Source organism: Carettochelys insculpta, chromosome 1 (assembly GCF_033958435.1).
Source record: "Carettochelys insculpta isolate YL-2023 chromosome 1, ASM3395843v1, whole genome shotgun sequence".
Classification (NCBI taxonomy): Eukaryota; Metazoa; Chordata; order Testudines; family Carettochelyidae; genus Carettochelys; species Carettochelys insculpta.
In genome coordinates this window covers 260,123,307-260,145,861 of record NC_134137.1, presented here as the reverse complement: position 1 = coordinate 260,145,861, position 22,555 = coordinate 260,123,307, and the positions used below count along the sequence as shown (strand labels likewise).

General features: G+C 47.5%; 1 protein-coding gene across 2 annotated transcripts in view; it reads left to right on the top strand.

Moving 5' to 3' along the window:
* Window positions 1-510: 510 nt before the first annotated feature.
* USP18 (ubiquitin specific peptidase 18) overlaps window positions 511-22,555 on the top strand; it is a 46,211-nt gene continuing 24,166 nt past the window's right edge. For both annotated transcript variants that reach the window (XM_074983763.1, XM_074983762.1), the window contains exons 1-7: window positions 511-649; window positions 6,097-6,153; window positions 7,811-8,017; window positions 8,944-9,040; window positions 12,176-12,321; window positions 15,108-15,187; window positions 16,354-16,500. In XM_074983763.1, coding sequence (XP_074839864.1) covers window positions 7,855-8,017; window positions 8,944-9,040; window positions 12,176-12,321; window positions 15,108-15,187; window positions 16,354-16,500 — 633 coding nt within the window. In that variant the 5' untranslated portion in view covers window positions 511-649; window positions 6,097-6,153; window positions 7,811-7,854. The remainder of the gene's footprint in view (window positions 650-6,096; window positions 6,154-7,810; window positions 8,018-8,943; window positions 9,041-12,175; window positions 12,322-15,107; window positions 15,188-16,353; window positions 16,501-22,555) is intronic.

Genomic DNA, 22,555 nt, shown 5'->3' with positions numbered 1-22,555 from the left:
ACCACCACACGCACAGTGGGGGCAGGGCAAGAAAAACTGTCACTATAAAGCATGCTCGTTCGTGAGCTGTAATTTTTGTACACATTACATGTGACTTTCGTTTTTAACTATATGCAGTTAAACTAAACCCTGCGCTCATGAGCTCCTTTAGCATTGCTTTACTATTATCCTTACTTATCTGTGCTCTGCTTTTCCAGCCCCATACGCAAGCCTGTTATTATGGGTGCTGCAAAATTCTGTCCAGTTTAAAAGGGTTCCGTGGCCAAATAAACTGGGGAGTCCCTACCCTATAGGAGGGCATGGCTGAGAAGTCCCCTTTTTGCCTTCCCCCTTTTCGCCCCTGACTCGCTCCTCTTCCCCGTGCTGGGGTTAGCGCTGAGAGGCGGCCGTGGGGACCTGGCAGGCGCGGGCCGGTGCTCCACCAAAGGCCAGCACTCGCGCAGCAGCGCTGAGTTTCACTTTCTGTGCTCGCAGCGTAGCAACCGGGAAATCAAAACCGAAGGGCTGGCGGCGCAGGGCTGTCCTCCCCGGCGCCAGGGGGAAGGCGGCGCACGCACAGCTCGGGAAACCAAACCCTCCTGAGCAGCCGAGCCGTGAGCAGCGCCCGCAGCAAACGCTGCCCCGGGCCCCCGTTCTCCCCGCAGCTGCGGTAAGTACCAGCCTCGCCCCTCGCTCTCCCTTTGGCAGGGCTGGGTGCTTGCTTTGAAATGGCAAGTGCTGGAGACTCGCAGGGCGGCAGCTCCCGGGCAGCCCAGCCCAGCCCAGGGCAGTACGTGGGGCAGCCCCAGACTAAAGACCAAGCGCTCCAAGGAGATGGAAACCCACCGAGCTTCTGAGTGCGGGCAGCATTGTGCCCAGGCAGGACGGAGGCAGGCTGGCCCGGGAGCCGGCCGGGTTTGCGCTGCAGATCCTTTCCGAGATGGCTGCAGCGAGCTCCTCCAGAAAACGACCTGCAGCCCTGCCCCTTCCACCCCCCGCTAAAGTCACTTTATTTAAACCCCAGTCCACAAATCCGCACTCCCAAACGGTTGTGCTAAAGCTTGTGGGGGAGCGGAATTGTGTACGTCGGGGGGTCTCTGTGTGTGTGTTTTTTAATGCTGCACTGGGGTGAATTACTTTGTAATGAGTAGAAAAGGATCCCCACCTCCCCAAAAAATTCCCATACAGCTCTGTGACCCTTATACAAGTAGAATTTTCACCTGAGCTACAAACATTTATTGCCCCAGCAACGCTGGGATCTCAGTAATCCCAGGGTGGAATCTTGTTGTGGGGAATTAGGGTAATAAGAGGACGGGAAAAAGGTCCCTGTAACATAGGTGCTGGAAACAGGCATGCTGAAGTGGTTTGCATCAGATGCAGGGCTTATAGTTTGGTCCAGGGGTTCCCAGACGCCCCCCCCCCCCCGTATACAAAGTATTCCAGCCTTCTGTTCTTCCTGAAATCGGATTGGGAGCTGTCTCTTCATTTAATCAGTGGCTGGCATATTAAATGCACCTCCCCACAGTTTAGTACAGTATAGGCAATATTATGGGTTCACTTTTGAACTGGAGAAGAAGAAATCTGTAAAATCCTATGTAAGAATAATAAAACATTCCATATCATGCAGCATAAACATTAAATAAAGAAGCCTTTTGGGACAGTTGATAACGTTCTCTCTCTTTTAAAGAGGAGATATAGAAAAGTTAAATGACTTGATCACGGCCAGTAAGTGACAACTGTGGTTAAAAAGTTTGTGTTCATAATGCCTCGGTTGGAGCTCAGTCCCTAAATCCTGTTGCTTCTTACTGGACAATGGCAAATATATCTTTCCCCTCAAAAGCAGGGTTATATAGTGGAGTTGATAAAATTGTGATTTGCATTTAATAACTTCTATAAAAAATGAAGATCTGTGTAGAAATTAAGACTGAGAAATCTGTGTGCTTTAGCCATTCATGATTTAGAAAGAAAATAAAGAGAGCGCTCATGTCAGCCTTGGGACTATCACTTCTCTAGAAATTTCCTTGTCTGACAGCCTCAGTTAGCTTGAAAACCCACACATTTTAAAATGAGCCTTTTAGGAGCAATTATGTGAAACCTTGTCCCCTTAGAAAGCAGAACTAGGATTTCCTGTATTTAGGGAGGTAAAACGTACTAGAGAAATTCTGAATTTTCCTTGTATGAACATTGAAGACAAAATGTGAATATCAGATCACTGGTATTCAGATGAGTATGATTCTCAGGGCAAATGAAAATTTAATTCACATTTAGTGTAGTGTTTGTGAAGAACTAAAAAAAAACATATGGGAAGATTAAATTTCCTTTTAAAATGTAGGCAGATGTATTTAGATGGATATTGATAACAAATTTTCTACAGGTTGAACCTCTCTAGTCCCTCACTCTTTCGTTCAGCAATATCTATAATCCTGCATGATTTTAGTTATCTGGACAACCACTTATCATGGGTGTGGCCAAGTTTTCCATGGTCCCAAAAAGTTTTACAGCTATTAGTCCTGGCTCTCAGTGTTCTGTGCTGTTGTATTAGCTGTAATTTACCCTTAATGTCTTCTAAGAGCCCAGTAAGCAATGTAAGTGTTGGTAATGTGCTACACAATATTGATCTCCTGTGCTACGGCAATTTCTCGTTTGGCACCAGTCAGGTTCCAAGGGTACCAGACTAGAGAAATTCAACATGTACATGAATAAAATATACTATGTGAAAATTCTCATTCCTAGCCAAAATTATTCCTTTGAACCACAGTTTGAAAGCTATTGATGCCTGTAAAGCATATTGTGGTTTAGAAATGAAGCTCTACACTGATTCACAGATTCATAGCCAGATACCCTGTGCAGCAGAGGCCCACAAACTCCCCACTGTAATTCCTAGAGGATATATTTTAGAAAAATATCCAATCATGATTTAAAAATTGTCTCTGGATGGGTAATCCACTACAATTCTTGATAAATTGTTACTGTGGTTAATCACTCTCACTATTAAAAATAGTGTATGGTTTATTTTCAATATGGATTTGTCTAGCACCAATTTCCAGATTCTGGTTTATATTATGGTACGAGTTTGAAGATCCCATTATTTGTTCCCAATGCTGGTACTTACAGAAGTCACCCCTTCTCTTTGTTAAATAAATTCAACTCCTTGAATCTATCACTGTAAAGTATATTTTCAAATCCTTGTATCATGTTCATGGCTCTTCTCTAAACCCTCTTCAATTTGTAAATGTCCTTCTTGAACTGGGTATAGTATTCCAATAACATCACAAAAAACAAGCAGTCCTGTAGCACCTTAAAGACTAACACATTTATTTATTAGGTAATGAGTTTTCTTGGGTAAGATCCACTTTGTCAGATTAGCTACAGACTAACACAGCTACCCCGAGCCTTTTCCAGTAGCAGTTGCACCTAGTGCCAAATGCAGAGTGAAAATAACCTGTATACAGTAAACCCTTGAGTTACATGTGGGTTGCGTTCCTGCAACCCCTTCATAATTTGATTTTTCATGCAAGTTGAGGGGAGATGGGAACCAGGGTGTCTGTGTCTTACATAAATCAATACTACTGCCTTTATCAACCAAACTGGTAATCTTGTAAAAAGAACAATGACATCCGGTTGGTTGAACAGGATCTATTTTCCATTAACTCATGTTGATTGGCATTAATTATGTTAATCTCCTTTAAAGCTTTCATAATCATGTTCCATATCAGCAGTATTTTGTCCTGAATTAATATCAGACTGACTGGCCTATAATACAAAGTTACTCTATTTGCCCCATTGGTGATACAAGGTCGGGGGCATATTCACTCCCCTCATCATCCCACCTCACACTCACTGTGAGTGCTGTGCCACTTCAGATGAGCACTAGAGTAATCCCACCCCTGCTCTGCAGTGGCGCAGTCCACAAGCGCTAATTCCTAGGCTGTGCCACTCCAGGGTGGGGGGTGTGGGGCATGTGGGGATTGCCCCTGCGCCCACTGGAGGCCATACAGTGCTTCTGCTGGAAGAGGCTTATGCCCCACCCCCCCGCAATCCCTGCACTGATCTTCTCTGGTTTGCCCTTTTAAAATATTGGAATAACATTGACCCTAATTCTATACCATTAACTGCCCTTGTGTTCCCCAAGTGTGAGGGGTGCTTTAAGACTGGTGAGTTGAGTTACCCCTGAGCCTGAATATTGACCTGCTGACCCAACTGCCTCTCCTTTCCTTCTTGCCAGTTACTCTGACTGTGGGGAAGGAGGGTGGGTTTTCAGATAGATGTGAGCAGCACATCTCAAAGAACAGCAGTGACAAAGGTGAGTAGCTGTTTTTCCTTCTTCAAGTGTTTGCTCATATCTGTTCGAAGTAGGTGATTCACAAGCCTTGCCCAGGAGCAGGGGTTGGAGTCAACGTGTGGCTGACTCATGAGCACCAGCCCTGACTGCTGCATCCTGTTGGTACTGCTGCATCTTGTTTGTACTGCTGCCCACTAGCACAGTGCGATGTGAAAGTACGTGCTGAGGACCAAGTTGCAGCATGGCAGATTTCCTGGAGAGGAACATGAATGAGCAGTGCAGATGAAGAGGCCTGTGCTCTCCTGTATGCGTCATAATAGGCAGTAGGGCAACCTTAGCGAGGTCGCAGCAAATGTGTGTGCAAGACGTGATTCAGGGAGAAAGGCACCATGATGAAACGGGTAACCCCTTCATACAGTTTGTGATTGCTACAAAGAGTTGCAAGGACTTGCGGAAGGGCCTGATCCTGTCAATATAGAAGGCAAGTGCCGGCCTCACATCTAGTAGGAGCTATGAGATTGAGGGTAGAAAACAGGAAGGAAAATGTCCTGAGTGGTATGAAAGCAGGAAACTACTTATGGGACGAAAGCTGGATGAGGGTGAAGTTGAACCTTATCTCTAAGGAAAGCCATGTATGGAGTCTCCAAAAGGAGGGCCCGGAGCTCAGGCACTCTTCTGGCAGAGGTGTTGGCCACTAGGAAGGCCGCTTTGCAGGAGAGGTAAAGGAGGAAACACATGGCCAAGGGCTTGAAGGGGAATCCCCATGGGCACCCTAAGCATCAAGTTAAGATCCCAAGCCAAAACCTGAGAGGTGAGCCATTCTAGGTGAGCCCACTGACACAAAGATGGCGCATCTGTTGCCAGAGACATGGCAGGCTGCAAGGTGTGAAAGGGGGCACCAGCCAGCACCTTCTGAGGGTCTAGTCACCAGCACAGAGCATTGGAGACATGTTGGGGCATTGTGACGACCCTGCCCATGCTGTCCCAACTGGGGAAATAGACTCCACCCATGGCTGGAGGGGATGGAGGTATAGTGAATGGAACAACCTGCATGCATGCTGCCATATGCCCCAACAGGCAGAGGCACACCTATACCATAGTGACAGGGAAGGTGGACAGGGAGCAGAGGAGCTGAGTCGGGAATCCGAAACAGTGATCGGGAAGAAACACCCTTGCTGTGGTCGCATTGAGAACTGCCCCAATATATTCTGTTCTTTGAGCTAGGGTCAGCGAGGACTTCCTCGGATTGAACATGAGTCACAGCCTGTCCAGAATCTCTCTGATGAATGTGACCAGGACCTTCATCTGGCTGAAGGATTGGCTCTGCGGGAGCCAATTGTCCAAAGAGAGAGCACGTTGTGACGGTTCAAAGGGTGATGTTCGCAGTTAGCTGTGTGTGCTGCTGGATGGACATGCCAGGGCATCCCATTGCTTTTCAACTTTATTGTGGTGATTTTTTAAAAGCTCATTGGTGCATCTGAGGGGCCCAGTTCTTCCAGGTGATGATATTCTCAATTACCCTTGAGCTCCAGGAGAAGTGTAGTAGTTTTCTCACTAAGCTGCTAACGCTAGAATTTTCCCTGAAGCAGGAAGGAGACAAGAAGTTAGATACTCCTCCAAGATCCTTTGGAAATCCCCACCCCAACGTTCATTTCAAAGGCAGGGAAAGCCCCTTTCAGGTTCTCAATAGGCAGGTAACTCTTCTGAAAATTCACCTCATGACGTATTGTGTTTTTGGTTTTGTGCTGACTTAAACAAAAAGCTTATATTTTTAACAAACTTTAGCATTCTCTAAAAGAATTTGTTTCATTGCCACATACTTTCTTGTTCCACAGAGTTCTGTGCCTTTATTTACCCTGTCTTCCTGATGTGGAATGTTCACAATTCTCTCGGTAAGTAGAGCTGCAATTGCGGGATTGTCGATCTAATATTGTAGATGTAATGCGGAAGTTTACTCCTATTTTGTTACACTAGTTACCAGTACAACAGGTGAAGCTTCACTCTTGATACCACAAGTATGTTTTCCAGGGAGGTCTTTTCATCATTTGAGAAAGAACAGTCTAGCCTGATTTTCTGATCATATAAAAATATTTGAGGCAAATAAAAAGGAGTTTGGAGATTTTGTTGGCAACTAAATTACTGTAACTCCACCTGTGTGTCTATAAACTAAGTCTGATACTTCTTACAGAGGCACATCTATGAAAGGCCAGCCAGTCAGACTACAGGTTGAACCTTTCTGGTCCGCCACTCTCTCATCTGGCAACATCAGAGTTCGGCATGATTTTAGTTAGCTGGATAGCCTCCATGTATCACTGGTGTGGACAAGTTTCCTGTGGTTCCATAAAGTTTGTTTACAGTCACCAGTTCTGGTTCTCAGTGTTCTGTGCTGTTATTTAGCTGTAATTTACCCCTAAATGTCTTCTAAAAGCCCAGGAAGCCATGAAAGTGTTGGTAATGTGCTAGACAATATTGACTTCCCGTGGCCTGGCAAATTCTCTCATTCAGCATCGGACATCCCTAGGGTGCCAGACTAGAGTGGTTCTGCCTGTACGTGCATTCTGAAAATTTCTTTTGGTTTTCCTTTGTGTCTTAAGAGATGTAGGCACCTTTCTTCAGCACTAACTGACAGCCCACCAGAGCAGGATTTTTTATTTAGCTATAAAACATATATAGGTTGTGGAATGGCAATGTGATCTCCCCTCATAGGCCATGTCTACACAGTGATTGCTCTTTTAGGATGTATCCTGAAATAGCAACACTGTGACTATCCCCAACGCTCAAAACAGCAGGGCCATTTCGAGCACAGTATTCCATTTCTGGTATCTCTCATCACATGAGGGGTAATGGAACTTTTGGAATAGCTGCTTATTCCAAACTTCAGGGCAGTTTGGACTGCACCAAATTCAGAATAAGGAATTTCAAAATAATTTATGCAATTTGTGTAGCACATATTGTGTAAATTACAGCAAACCACTGATATGCACGATTTCGACTTGCCCTTAACTTGTGTTAACAAGAGTTAAGCATATGTTAAAATCGTGGGGTTCCCATGGCATCATGGCTTCTCCCTGGCTTCCCCCAGCTGGGAGAAGCTGGGGGACAGACAGTCGCAGTTCCCACCTGCCTACCACTCCGGGAGCCAGGAAACTGACTAGCTCTGGTGCACTGGTCAGTTCCCCAGCTCCCAGCCAGACTGGTGCCTGTTCCCCAGGTCCCGTCCACTGGCTGGAGCCAGGAAACTGACCTGGGCTAGTGCCTTTGTCAGTTTCTTGGCTCCTCCGAGTTGCATGGGGAATTTGACTTTTGGTGGGGTTGTGGGAATGCCACCCCCAATGTAACCTGGGGGTCTACTGTATTTCAAAAACAATTCACTGTGTGGACACGGCCTTAGTGCCCTGTCGGTATACTTCACCTAGGGTGCCAACTCAACCCATCAATATGTGATGACAATAATCACATTTATTTTACTACCGTTCTATGAAAACTGTGTTCTGCATTTGTAAACTAGCAAGATAATCTCATTTTGCTATATTCGGCTCATCCTTCCAGGTCCTTTTGTAATACTGTAGTCCTTGTGCTGCATTGTGCTGTTGATGGGCCAAACAATTGGCTGTCAACAGAATAGTAGAAAATCAGAACTGTCACTCAATCAGAGCATGAGGAAGGAAGAAGATGGAGAAGTGCATAGGGAGGAAGGTGTGGAAAGAAATGACCAGCAACTAAGAACTCTCCGTGGTGTTGCAGACTTAAACAATGGTAATTTTCTTTTTTTTTAAATTTTTCTCCCCCTGCTTTTGTCCATTTTCATTCCATCTCATTCTCTCTCACTGCATTTCTTCTTTGAAGTACTTCAGATGTGGAGGCTTTGTACAAATCTGAGATTAGAACAAACTCATTTAAGGTCATCCAAATGAAAGTTTTGCGCTTTAGGGAAGTGTCTACTGAGGATTCCAGCTGTTTTCTTCCCTTTAAAACCTTAAACAGGGCAGATTTTCCTTCAAGTTGAAGAGGATTGGATGTTGGTTGTGTCTCCCTAAACACCATGTCCAAACTGCTGTTGGGTGTTCTGGGCATATGGGTTAAACTACTTGACCTAGGTGGACCTGAATAGGAATCCTGAATCTGACATGTTCCTTGCACTGAATTTTGTGATTGGAGTCTCGTTCTGTAGAAGTCTGAAAAAATTCCTTCATCCAGACTACCCTCACATTTTGGTGGTAATGGGGTTTAAAAAAATTAAACTATCCTAGATCAGTGTTACCCCTATTTTTTTCCCATCCATATGCTGAATAAATTTTGTTATGTTCACTGAGGCATGGGCTCCACCAGTAGAAACACATGCTGCCAGCTGTAGATGCTGTGGGCGTGCTGCTAATCAGCTGGGTGGCATTTGAATCTCTCCTGGGTAGCCGCCCAAGCATTCAGCTTACAGGGGACTCTGGCCTAGATACAAATTTTGCCTTTTGCTGTAGCTTCAGCTCACCTTTACAGAAACTCTCCCAATTCTCTTCGGCTGTCAGAGGCAAACCAATGTGTCTGGTTCCTCAGTCCTGGAGAAGATGCTGGGGCTGTATGTTAAACAGGCAGAAAGCACCCAAAGGGAAGTTTGCCATCTTCTCACTGCCCCTTGCTCTCCTTAGCTCCATGTGAGCTCTAAGCCTCACTTGCTCTTGTCCCTACAGGAGCTGTTGGCCTGTACAATATGGGGCTGAGTTGCTGCTTGAATTCTCTGCTTCAGGTGTTCTTCATGAACATGTACTTCACTGTGATATTACGAAGGTAAGAGAGTGATGGGAGTAATGCCCACACCCTGAGCTCAAACTGCCCGCCACACCGCTGCACCACTGTCTCAGCTGCTCGTTTTCAAGGGGAATGTCCATCTGAAGGAATGGGTTATCAGGAGTCGCTCGGTGCTTCCCAAACAAAACTGGGCACCAGATGTGCCTGAGGCAGATGATGGACTCCGCAGAACACAATTTTGGGACTTAAAATAAGCCATATTTGCACAATATTGTTTAACCCAAGACAGGGATATTTGAAATCGAATGTAGATTGATTGAAGTATTATATTTTTCCATGTGAAAACATAGTTTTATTCCAGTTTTATCCATGGAAAACTAATTTCTCTGCAGTATAACCCATTCACTTCAACACTACAAATGTTCCACAGCTACAGACCCAAAGTGTACAGGGTCTGGGAGGAGATTTTTATGAGTGAATGGACAGCATGAGGTGTCCCTTTGCTGCACTTGAAAGCGCTTTGCCCTTTTGTGGCACTATGTTGACTTCAGGGGGTTGCAGAGAGGAGGCATGATGGCAAATTTTGGCCCAATACCTTCCTGCTGACAAGAGTGACAGCTATTTCAATTCATTTTCACTTTGTTCAGCTTGCTACAGTTCAATTAATTTAAGTGGCTATTCCCCACTTCCCCCCGATTGCCCAGAGGAGAACCGGCCTGCTCTAGAAAGTGCACAGCCACCAACAGTACCACCCTGTGTCACGTCATCTCCCGAGTGAAGACAGGCCTGTCCTTCAGAGCTCCACACCAAGGAGCTTGCAGAGACTGGGTGGTTGAGCAGGCTGGCTTCTCTCCCTAGATGAAAGCTCCTGTTATAGAATCCTCTCAGAGCAGACAGGCAGCTCAGTGATGGGTAGGTACACTCAGCAGCTTGGAATACTGAATAGCCACCTCCCAGCCACTTTCTACCCAACTCTCCTTTAGCTTGCTGGAGAAAATCACTCCAATCCAGTCTGACCTGTACACCTGCCTCTCCTCTGCATGCCAGCACAGCTCTGTGGATTGATGTCCTGGCAGTGAGCTCCAGGGCAGTACTTTCTCCTCGGAGGAGCCATTTTCTCCCTTTCACGGCCTATCTCTGAAGCTGCGCCACTCTCCTTTATAAAGCCCTGGCTCCAGCTTATGCAGGCTTTGCTGGTGGGGCTGCCAGAGCTGCTCCTTCACCCTTTGCTTCCCAGTGTGCAGTTTGTATTCCCCATCACACATGCCAGGGAGAAAGCAACACAACGGCAATGCGGCAGAGAGGTGGAGAGACTAGAACTGGCCTACAGCTGCCACTGACATTGTCTGCTTGGCAAGCTCGGTTTTAGGGGTGGGACAATGAGCTATGGATGGGAGGGAAGGGACGGGAAGGGAAGGAACCCTCCCCCCTACCTCCACCACAGCCACAGGGCAGTGCCAAGGCCACTGTGGAAGACCCAAGGCAAAGAGATGGTAGGGGAGGGATGGACCCAGGTTGGCAGCCTGTCTGCTGGCCCTACCTACCACCCTGGAGTTAAAGTCAAGGGAGGCAGGAGAGGGAGCTCTTACTGCACCTACAGGGAGGAAGGGGCCCTGCTTAGCTGGGGCGGATGGAGCTGAAGAGGGGTGTGAGAGTGTGGAGGGAGCTGCTTACCAGCCCAAGGAGGAGAAGAGGAGGTCCCCTCTGCTTTCAGAAGAGAAGAAGGATCTATACCGACTTTTAACCCCTCCCCAATCCCCCCTTTCTGCCCAAGGCTGACTTTCCAGTTAGACACAGTAGGCACATGCCTAGGGGTGCTGGTGTTCTGGGGCTTATAAAAGTTAGAAGCGGGTTACAACTTAATATATAGAGCTCTCCTGGGGGCAGCTAGGCTCCTGGCGCGGGTTGGGGGCCCCCAGCCTGTGGGGTTGGAGCAAGGTGAGCTTCTGAGTCAGCCCAGTTGGGGGTGCTGCGGGACGTGACTGTTTGGAGCAGCTGCTGGAGGTGCTGGGAGTGTCCCCGCCCCGTCCTAATCTCAGAGGTCCCCTGTGCCAGAGAAGGAGGGACACGGCTGGTGTTCCATTCACTTGCGCAGGCCCAGCGTGGCTGCTGCACTGGGCTGCAGGCAAGACCAAAGAGAGCTGGGGACCGCTTGTTGTGGGAGAGGTACAGTCCACCACGTGTGCCTCACCTGTGAGAGGTGGGCTGTGCCCCAGCGTGGGCTGGGAGTGCTATAAACGGCAGAGAGTCTTGTGGCTTCTCAGGGAGGTTGTGTTTGTATTTTTCTTGTGTTTTTTGGGTGGGGGGAAACGCTAAAGGTCATCTGCAGCCAGGGTGGGTGTGCTGAAGGTGTCGTATCTAGGTGTATGGTAAGGTGCACGTCCGGTCCTGCTGCTTCCACAGAACTGAGAGCCACAAAGGGAACACCCCCCTCCATGGGTCCCCTCCAGCCCTTGTGCCATTTTGCAGAGTACACATGATTGGAATGTAGAGAGCTAGAGCTAAAACTGCCATGAAGAAGAGCTTACAGTGGAAGGTCTTCGTACCAGAGGGGATCATTGTGTGTCAGGCCCTGTCTGCAAGATACTGAGTGTCCTTAACTCCCCTTGAAGCAAGAGAAGCTAAGGGTACTGAGCATATCACAGGATTGAGCCCAAACATATCACTAGATGTGCATCTGGGTCTTCAGGAATGACATACTTAGAACCTCGTGTGGCTACAAAATTGGTACCTGCAGCTGCAAAAATGATCAGTGGCTATCCACATCCACAACCATAGATACACACAGCATAGGCGGAGGGGTGGGTGTGCTGGGGCGGAAAGGAGTGGGTCAAGAGCAGGAAGAGCTAAGTATGTCTTGAGCCCAATGTGCTATAACTATTGTTTGTTTCTCACGGTGACTTAAAGGCACTTCTGGCCCATCTGTTTTGCTCCAAGTGCAGGGGTAAAGGAAGTTGGAATCAAGGCCTCTCTCTTTAAAACTAGGGCACTGATTGAGGTAATGCAACTGCCTCCTGCTGGGATGTCTTCTTTTGCTACTCTTCTATTGTAGATACATCGGTAATGGTTATCTCTTCAACTGCTGTCTGGGCCATTTATCTCGGTCAGCATGATGCCGGGTACATCTCCCCCGGGATCCATGCTCACTGCCCCTCATGTGTTTTCCATTCACAGGATCAGAGTGCCAGTAGGACATGCAGAACGAAGGAAGAGTGTCCCATACCAAATGCTCTTGCTGCTGGAGCAGATGCAGCGTAGCAAACAGAGAGCCGTGTATCCCCAGGAACTCGTCCGATGTCTTGCTCTGCACAATCTGAAATGTAAGCAGCAGCCAGCCAGCCCCTTCCACTGACCAGCAAGTCACCAAGCGCTCGTGAGCCAAGAGTGCTGTATGACTCACCTCTTCCTGGTGGCATAGTGCCATGCCGGCTGCAGTAGCCTGCTTGCTGGAGAAGAGCTGCTGGGCCTTATTTCCAGATCAGGGAGACCAACAACCCTGGAGAGTAACTTCACTTTTGGCCAGAGGATGCAGTGGCTGCATATACCTATAGGAGCAGAAGGTTTGCGGTAGGTCAGCGGTTCCCAGCCTTTTCCAGGCAGGGACCCATTGTGACAATTCAGGAAGACTTGGTGACCCAAGAGTGGAGGAGAGGGTGAAAATTGCTTACTGCAAGATTTATTAAGTGGCTTGCTTGGGGTGGTTATGAATATCAAAGGTGGAGAAGCTGTCTTTGTAATGCGTAATTACGTCTCCATTGATAGCGATAGCTTCTGGATGTGGCAGCGTTAAGGAGCTGCAAATGGTTTCTTTGAGAGGCATGTGCAGCTCTGAGCTGCTGGTGACCCCTAACAAATATAATCACGACCCCTGGTTGGGTCCTGACCCATAGGTTGGGAATCCTTGCTGTAGGTGAAGGTAGGCACTTTGGTTCTGGACAGTTGTGCATGCTTTGGGTGTCAGGCTACTGCTTGACATATCTGGTTATGTTGGCATCATCGTAGGAGGGAAGCTGCACTCACCCTCTCTCTCATTAGAAAATAAGACCATGTCTACACTAGAACTTATGTCTGCAAAACTTTTGTCTCTGAGGGGCACGAAAAAACCCTCCGCCTGAGACGCTCAAGTTTTGCTGGCATAAGCCGCTATATGGGTGGGACACGCTCCCGCTGACATGGCTACAGACCTTGTTTAGCTGGTTTTATTATGTTGATGGGAGACCTCTTTCCCTCCGATTGGCATAGTGTGGCTATATGACCAATCACACAGCTGTGCAGGATACAGCTGTGCTGCTGTAAGAGTAGACATGGCCTACTGGTCAGCTAGAAGGAAGATCAGTAAGGTAACAGATATTTGGTCTCATCCAGATCCTTAAGCCAATAAGACATATCCCACTTCTTCACTGTGTCATCAATGCTGAGAGAAGAGCTGAGCAAATCAACTTTCTAGCTGCGCATGCATCCAAAGCAGAGCTATTATTGAATATAGGCAATCAGCAGAGATTAGTCGGGGAGCTGACAGACTCTGCAGACCCCTGCGCAAGGGCTGGGAGGGACCCTGGGTAAGGTGGGGGGACCCAGCTTTGTGTACCCAGAAGAAGTGGGGCCTCAGGCATAAGGGGTGGAGCTAGGGCAGCCAGCTCTCCACACTGCCCTGAGTGTGGTGCACTCCTGCATCCCTTAAAGCCATGTGGAGTGAGCAGCACAGTGCTCCGGTGGTAATTTAGAGGGCCTGGGGCTCCTGCTAGCTTCACTGCCACTGTTGCAGCATCAGTGGCCAGGAGCAGTGGGCCCCTTTGAATCACCAGGCCCTGGGGCAACTTTGTCTTTTGTCCTGCCTGTCGGTGTGCCTGGTGATTGGTGATGTGTATGTCTGTGTGCACATGCATATAGGTGCACAATTCTGCATATATATTGGACTAATCTTTACCAGGTAAAACGCAGAACATGGCAATGTTAAGGTAGCAATAGTAGAGCTGTATCAGCAGATTCAGTCATGGTATAGGCAGGGGGTGAGTGGGCTTACAACAGAGCTAAATCTGTCCTTCTGAGAAGGAAATGCCCACATCTCGCCTTCAGTACTCCAATTACAGAGAGCTCAGAGATCTACAGTGTGGCCCACTCTCTCTCTTTTGTCTTTGATGTGGAAAAGTGGTGCATAGGCCTGTTAGACCCCAGCCTACAGTGCTCTCTCTCTGGATTGGGGATCAGTTGGGGGCCAGACAAGTGAGAAATAAAAAAACCCCTCACTGATGTGGTCCCTGACTGTAAAAAAAAAAAAAAAGGACATATTCCTCATTCCCTCACACACCAGCCCCAGAGCATGAGGCGTGGGAGAGACCTAGGGCTAGTACATTTTGTGGCCCCCTCCAGGCTATGGGGCCAAAAATGAGAGGCTTGGTTTTGGAGGGGGCTTCCAGGAAGTGGGCTTGGGGTGTGGAGCTTGGGTGATAGGGAGGGTGCAGGAGCAGCCAGGGCAATGGGGAGTCTGGAGAGGAGTGGGATGCAGGAGTAGGCTGGGGGTGGGTGATTTGAGTAGGGTTGGGGTCAGGAGCAGGCTGCAGGTTGGGGGCTGACCAGAAAGGGTGCAGCAGCGGAGTGCGGCTATGGGGGTGAGGGTGGAAGGAAGGGTTCCGGAGGGTTTGGAGTTCAGGGTCTGGAGTGGAGGGGTGAGGGTCTGGGTGGGAGGGAAGCTGCAGAAGGGAGACTGGGTGGAAGGGGCTGTAGGAGCAGTCAGGGGGCACCAGCTGGGGAGCAGTTTACGTTTGCAGCACTCCTGCAACACACATGGCTCTGTGCCCCCTTCCCCTCTCCCTCTCCCAGGGACTGGTTCCCTAACGTCACAGTGTACAACAAAGGTGTGCAGAGCCAGATCCCCTCCACTGCTCTGACTGGCCAGAATTCCAGCCAATCGGAGTGGTGGGATAAACCCTTCAGGCAGTGCTGCCATCGCTGCTGCTGCATCTGGTCCCCTTCCCCGGCCTGGGGGGAGCAGCAGTGAGTAGCCATGGCACCGCACAGAGCTGCTTCCTGGCCCCCTGCCCCTAGCACAGCTTGTGGGTTGTGCTGTTCACAGCGCTAACTCTGGTTCTAATGTCTGTTTGTCCAGTGTTTGTCCAGTATGACGCCGCTCAACTCTTCCTGAGCCTCTGGAACCTAATTAAGAGTCAGATCACGGACCGGGTGCTGGTAAGTGCTCTGGCTTAAACGTGGAATGTGCCACCCCAGTACGCTAAAGATTCCGCAGCTCTCTCTGGCCACCAACCGTTGCTGTCTGTGCAATGCTCTGCATCATGTCCACCTCATCCGGCATCCGGCTACCAAGCACGTCTTCCTCTCACCCACCCAGCCACAAGGATTCTTCTAGCCAGGGCTGTGGCAGGTCGAGTCTCAGTTAAAACGTATCGGTACACCTTTCAAACCACACCGTGGTGGTAATTCCCTTCACGGGCGAGGCAACTTGTTACTAAGGAAAAACCCACGCCTTTTGCAAAACTGGGTTTAGTTAATTCACGTTTCTTCCTGCCTCAAGTGGACATAGATATAGTTCAGTATTGTCTTTATGCACCCCTCCCCCTTGAATTTATGTCTGTCAGCTGCCTTTAAGATTCAGTCATTGTTTCCATGTTACCTGGATGGTAGCTGCTTGCATTGGAGGTTCCTAGGTGAACAGAAAGCAGTAATGCTAACTTTCCTCCACACCTGTAGCAGTTTGTTCATGCAAGTGCTGTACGAAATGGTATAGGTATTTGTCTCACAGTTCTGCCCCTGTTGCTAGTGTAGCCCCACTATGCAATCTCCCTAGGTATTTATATCAGTGGTTTTCAACCTTTCCAGAGTCCTGTACCCCTTTCAAGAATCTGATTTGTCTTCGATGACTTGCTTACAAAATCAGACATAAAATAAAAAAAGTGTCACAGCACATAATTACTGCAAAATGGCTTACTTTATCACTTTTAACACAGAATCTGAAAATAAATCATTTGGAATATAAATATCATACGTACATTTCAATGTATAGTATTTGGAGCAGTATTACAAGTCATTGTATGAAATTTTAGTTTGTACTGACTTGGCTAGGGCTTTTTACGTAGCCTGCTGTAAAACTAGGCAATAGTTAGACGAGTTGAGGTATCCCCTGGAAGACCTCTAAGTACCCTATATACCACTGATTTATGTTGCTCTCATTTAGTTGCTGTGAGGGACCCTCGATCTAAGTAGATGACAAATTTGGTTTAAAGTCCGAAAGAAGTAACACAGCACTGAGTGTAGAATAAGGCTACTGTCAGACCCACAGAGAGAAAACCATCAGCGACATTGTTCATTGTCATTTCTTGTTCTTGTCTACTCTTCAGGCTGACCATCTGACCAGGCTGTACACTATAAGGGTGCAGGAGTACCTGGTTTGTCAGAAGTGCTCCTTTGAAACAAGGAGGGATAGTAGCATGTTAACCCTCCCACTCCCAATGGTAAATTCAAGTTCTCAGCGACTGAAGACACTGGTAGGTTCAGCATTCTGACACTATGGACTTAATGGGGAGGAAGGGTCCACTTCACTCAGGCACACAAGTCTGTCTCATGTGCCTCCCTTTACAGGGGTTGTGGCCCTATGCAAGGGAGGCTGGTCTTTCAAGCTGGTGTTAGACTCTGTTTGTCCTAGGTGGATTTCCAGGCAGAAGATAAAGCTCTTGAGATTCCGTAATGAAAAACCTAAAGGATAGTTCTGGTGTCCTTGCTAACATTTCCTTCTCTTTGTAAAGCACTTCCTCAAAAAGCTGTGTGGGCTTATCAGAGCTTAGATACAGGGCTGCTGATGGGGAAAGTTGGAGGGCTAAGGGGGCAGATGCCCTAGAGCCTGGTGATTTAAAAGGGCGTGGGACTCTGAGCCAGTGCTGTCATGGCAGAAGTGGCGTCTGGAGCCCTGGCCCTTTAAATTGTCATCTGTGCGGTGTGGTTTTGGCAGCAATGAGGTCTGGCTGCCTCTGGCCTTGCCTCTTTGGCCTGAGGCCACTCTCCTCCCTCTGGAGCCAAGCCCTCCCCTTTGCCTAGGGCAGAAGTGAAGTCTGTTGACAGCCCAGCTTAGATATCACAATAACATATGCCTTAGAAACATCTGAGGCTATGTCTACACGAGGCAACATAAGTAACAGGGAGGGAGCCGTGCTAGTCTATATACTATCAAAACAAAAAAGCAGTCAGGTAGCACTTTAAAGACTAACAAATTATTTTGTTAGTCTTTAAAGTGCTACCTGACTGCTTTTTTGTTTAGGTAAGTGTTAGCCGATGGCCAAGGATGTTTGGTGAGGTGCCAGCTATGCCCGTTTTATACCATCCGTGACTTTAACCGCTAGGACGCACTGTCCCTTCGCGGTGGGCAGCCCGGGCTAGGCTGACGGATGCCCCAAGGTCCTAACCACCCGTGACTTTAACTGCTAGAGCTCAGAGCTCCTTCGCAGTGGGCAGTCAACACTGACTGACAGGTGCCCCAATGGCAGCACTAAGAGCCTTTCCACACCCGTGACTTTAACTGCTAGAGCTCAGAGCTCCTTCGCAGTGGGCAGTCAGGATTGACTGACAGGCGCCCCAAGAGTTTGCCCCGTGGAGGCGGCACAACTCAACGCTAGGCTCTTAGTACTCTCACCTAATGGCCAGGCTTTATAGCCAAAACGGCTGAGGTTCTTTAATTGTGTTGGCTGCTTTACAGTACACCAGAGAAACAAGTCAGGCTTATGCACAAATGGTTACCAAAATTTATTAAACTAGATTCTAATCATGTGGTTACAAAATTGCTAGTGCCTACTTATTTAAATGTATAGATGTTACATACACACAAACAAGTTACAAGCTGAAGCCACAATCCCAAAGAAAGAAAACAAAGTATAGAGCTCTATGTCAAAATATGTGTACACTAAAGATAGGAGATCAGGTGTGGGTGCTTCTTACCCTCCTTGCATCTCTCGATTCCAGCGGTGCCAAGCCAGGATCGGTCACTCAATTCCGCGGAAAGACGAATAAGGGACAAGGCTCAGGGACCCTCTTAGCTGCAGAAGCCTTGGGAGGCTGTCACTTATCTGACCAGCAGATAGATAGTGAAAAGCACTCAAAAATCATGGTGCTGTAGGTCCCATACTTATACCTCTGTACTCCTTTATTCTCTTTCTCCTTTCTTATGCCAAATTGGGGCTGGTCTGCCTGGGTGACGCCAGCTCTCGCAAGAGTAGTTTACACTTGCAAGGGAGAGAAACAATAAGTTTCGACTACTGGACATTCTTTTATTAGGGTAAATATTTTCCCACCTAGGATGTGGGTGTGTGTGCATCACGTTATTTAGTAGGGGCTAAGAGCCATGTCTGTCACAGCTTCTCTGTCTGCTGTGAGCCTAATCGTTGTATGTGTTCCCAGAGGCACATTGCAGCAGCACACCTGTGCTTCTCACAGCTTCAAAGGCTGTGCTGGAATTTATGTTAAGTGCCCTGTTGTTTTGGCTCCCTTGTGTTCCCAGCAATGCTGGTCTGAGAGGGGGCTGGCTGTCTGGCTACATTCCACCCCCTGATGCACCACACTACATCCCAGATTGCAAGGTGGCGGTGATGCCAGCACCTTTTGCCCTCCTTGGGGAAATCTAGAAATACCTGACGAACAAATTAGAGGATGAGGGTTCGCGGAATTGGTTAGGATCCCTTTTTAGCTCTAGGTATCTGATTTGTGTGGAGGAAAGAGCAGTTTGAATCAAACGCTTCATAATACATAAAGTTACACAAAAAACAATTACAATAATTAAAATGGTTAAAACAGTATTTACAACCGAATGTAAAAACGGGGAGAGGGAAAATCCCAAGTGTTGAGCTAACCATTGCATCCATGAGGTTTGTCCATCCTCAGCCACTGCATGTAAAATTTTAACTGCACCTTTAATAGCAACCACATCTTGCTCTATTTGCCCTGAATGATTTACATAAAAACAACAAGATTGGTTGATGACAGCACACACTCCTCCTTGCTGGGCTAGGGTAGCGTCTAGTGCTATTCTGTTCTGCAGAGCATATCGGGCCACAGACTGAAGTTGTTCATTTAAAAGCCCTAATGCATCAGCAGTATGATTAAGAGCAATTTCCAATTGTCCAGAAACGTTTGCTATCGCCATCTCGAGCTCAGTTATACCTAACCAAGGTATAAGTGCACGTGTAAATCGGTGAAAACCAGAGGGCCGTTCAATCAGGGGGTTGTAGGTGAACTTTCGTTTGGATCGGTGTATAAAACTTCCCAGATTTGTTATTCTGGGGGCATCAACATGAGGGTGTACTGTTAGTCCCTCGGGTACTGCATGTCCCAGTGAACACCTTCCAGTCCAACCTACAGGCAGATATTTATATGCCTTGTCCCCACAAATAAAGAACAAGCCAGGTTCTTTACTAAGAATAGGTGAATAAGGTCCTCTGTGCCACCCGCCCCCCTCAGGTTTAGGTATGGGTTGGTGATATGGAACACAATATCCCATCTTAATGTTAGTACAGAGCAAAACCATTAACAAATCTTCTAAAATTTGATCTGAGCGAAAAAGTCCATCTTCATTACACTGATCTAATAAGGAGTTAATAGATTTGATTAGCAATGGGTTATAAATGTATCCGGAACTGGGAATAAAGAACAGTGATTGGTCATACCAATCTCTGCTTTCAGGGTATCTACTCATATTCAGGGGAACAATTGTGGCATTATATATTCTAAAAAGGGGTCTATGTTCAAGTGTGCCATTGATGGGACCTTTCCAACATTTTAAAGTTCTTTTGTCATTTATGGGTGGGTAGGTAGTCCAATCCCCACTTCTTTTATCAAATACAATTGTATGGGCACATTGCTGCTTACCTAGACTACCCATTTGTATGTCACCCTGAGTTTCAAAACAAATAGGGTATACTTCTTTAGATGATCCCGTTACATATTCCACAGGCCGTCCCCAAACAGTGCGATGCCATTGTCCCACCCCCCCCGAGTCAATGCGAGGGTTGTTGGTGTACCATGCTGGTCCCCACCGAAAGATGTCGCTTTTGTTCCACCAATCATTTAGGCTGAGTGGTACAAATTCAATTCCCAGTCCATTGGTTGAATTTAGCAAGGTGCACATCCAGCAATTTGTAGCACCAGCAGCTGAGGCGATGGTTTGGATTGCTCCCCGAAGAGGATGTTCTGGTATTGCCAAGGTGACTGGAGCCAACAGAAGGATCATGAGGGCTTGCAGGAACATATCTCTGGTGGGTCGGGTTCTAGCTAAAAAACTTATTTTAAAACCAAAAGCAATAATTATACCTGCTATTATAAGCAATGGCAAATATATTAACAGTTCATAGTAGTCTCTAGTGATCAAACAGGTCTGCTGCACGGTCCATTTTGCTGACAGGTTAGCTGGCAGGTTGCTCGGAACCATGGGACCATTCCTGCAATAAATCACATGGTCAGCCGGTCTTGGATGCGATCCAAGCCTCTGTAATGGTTATTAGCCTTTTATCAGCATTTAAGGCACTCCATATGCCTTTCTCTTTATAGGCGTGCAAAACACAGGTAAAGGTTCCCAAGGCTGGGTGTTTAATCACAACAGTGTCTCCAGGAGCATACTTGGAACGGTGCAGTGGTGTTCTGGCAGGGGAGATAGCTTTCCCTGTAGGGAAGAATCCCCTGCTGATTGGACTTCCTGTAGGAGTCTGTCTGTTGTTTAATCTCTGCACCACTTCGTCCAGTCTGTCTCCCCATGTGCCATCAGTAGGCTTCAAGTGATTCTTTAGCAACCCATTCCAGCGCTCAACCATGCCATTAGATTGAGGTCGATATGGAAGGTGGAAGGTCCATTGGACTCCATGGTTAAGGGTCCATTCCCTTACAAGTTTATTCTTAAAATGCGAACCATTATCTGATTGGATTTCTTGAGGCATTGGGACAATTGCTGTTAAGCGGTTTAGTCCCATAACTGTGGACAACCCTGTTGCCAATCGGGTTGGATATGCAAAACCAATCCCTGAAACAATTTCTACCCCAGTCAAGATGTATTTCCACCTCTGCCTTGTAGTGGGCAGTGGTCCGACATAGTCGACCTGCCAGGTTGCCCATAGTGTTTTTCCATCTCTTAGCCTGGCAAACCTTTGTCCTTCTGCTATATGTTTTCTAGTCTCAGCACAAATAGCGCAGGCTTGCACCAGGTCTCTAGCCTGTCTGTGGGTGATAGGCCACCCCCTGATATGTGCTTGCCGCACTAACTCATCACTTCCTGTGTGTCCTAAATTATCATGTAACCATGAATATAAGCGTTCCCATTCTACTTGTGTGGTAAAGAGCTGGGCAGCTGCATCGGCTAAATTGTTTAACTGTGCAGCTGGGGTATTGTTCCTCTGATGAGCTGAGACATGTCCTATAGACAGGGGTTGTTGCAGGGCATGCTGATATAACCACTTCCAGTATTCCAGTCCCCATACTGGTTTACCTCCTACTTCCCAGTGGTTATTTTTCCAGTTAGTGATCCACTGAGTGGCACCTGCCCACACCGCATAGGAGTCCGTATATACTGCGGTGGCTCCTGCTTCACAGGCCAGTTTAATTGCAGCCAATTCTGCAAGTTGTGCTGACCCATCAATTTCAGCAGTTAGGGGTGCTGCAGAGGCGTCTGCAGGCACTGCTGCAGCTTTTCCCTTCCATTTTCCTTTAAGCAGCCTGGCACTGCCATCAGTGAACCATACTCCCTCAGGCTTAGAAGGATCAAATGGGGCAGCATCCTTAATGGGAGACTGCTGTGGAGGTAGGCGGTATTCATCAGGCATTCCTACTTTCCATAGGGATTCCTGAATCATAGTGGGGTTTTGTGCAGTGTCTGCACCACCTACCCTGTGGTGTATGTAAAGTGCCCATCTGTGGATAGTCGTTTTCTGTGCTACACCAGGTGGTAACTCTTTCCCTTCCAATATAGGTTTAATGATTGGAAGAGGAGTGTGAATTGTGATGTCCTTATCCTGAGTTAATTCCTCAGTTTCTCTCAAGGCTGTGTAAGCTGCCAGAAGCACCTTCTCATAAGGCGTGTAGTTAGCCTGTGACCCTTGCCATGACTTGGAACCAAACTGAATTGGTCGTCTGGGAGCAGTGTCACTTTCTTGCCAGAGAGCATAAGACATTCCAGTGGCTCCCACAGTTAGGTACAAATGGAATGGGGCTTCAGGATGTATGGGACCCAAAGCCTGATAGGTGTGTATCTCCCCTATCAGTTGCCTGAGGGCTTCCTCATGGGCAGGAGCCCATTCCCAGGCAGCACTTTTCTTTAACAAATTGTACAATGGTCTGGCTACAATGGCAAAGCCAGGTACATGTTTTCTCCAAAACCCCAGGGTTCCCAAAATCTGTCTCAATTGATCTTTACTTTCAGGGGAGGGTGCCTGATTTAGCTCTTGCACAGTGTCATTAGGCACAGACCTCCTACCTCCCATCCATACAGTACCTAAGAATTTTATCTCTTGGGAGGGACCTTGGCATTTCTCAGCTGGTAACTCTAAATTAAGGGCTTCTAGTGCTCCTTTGATT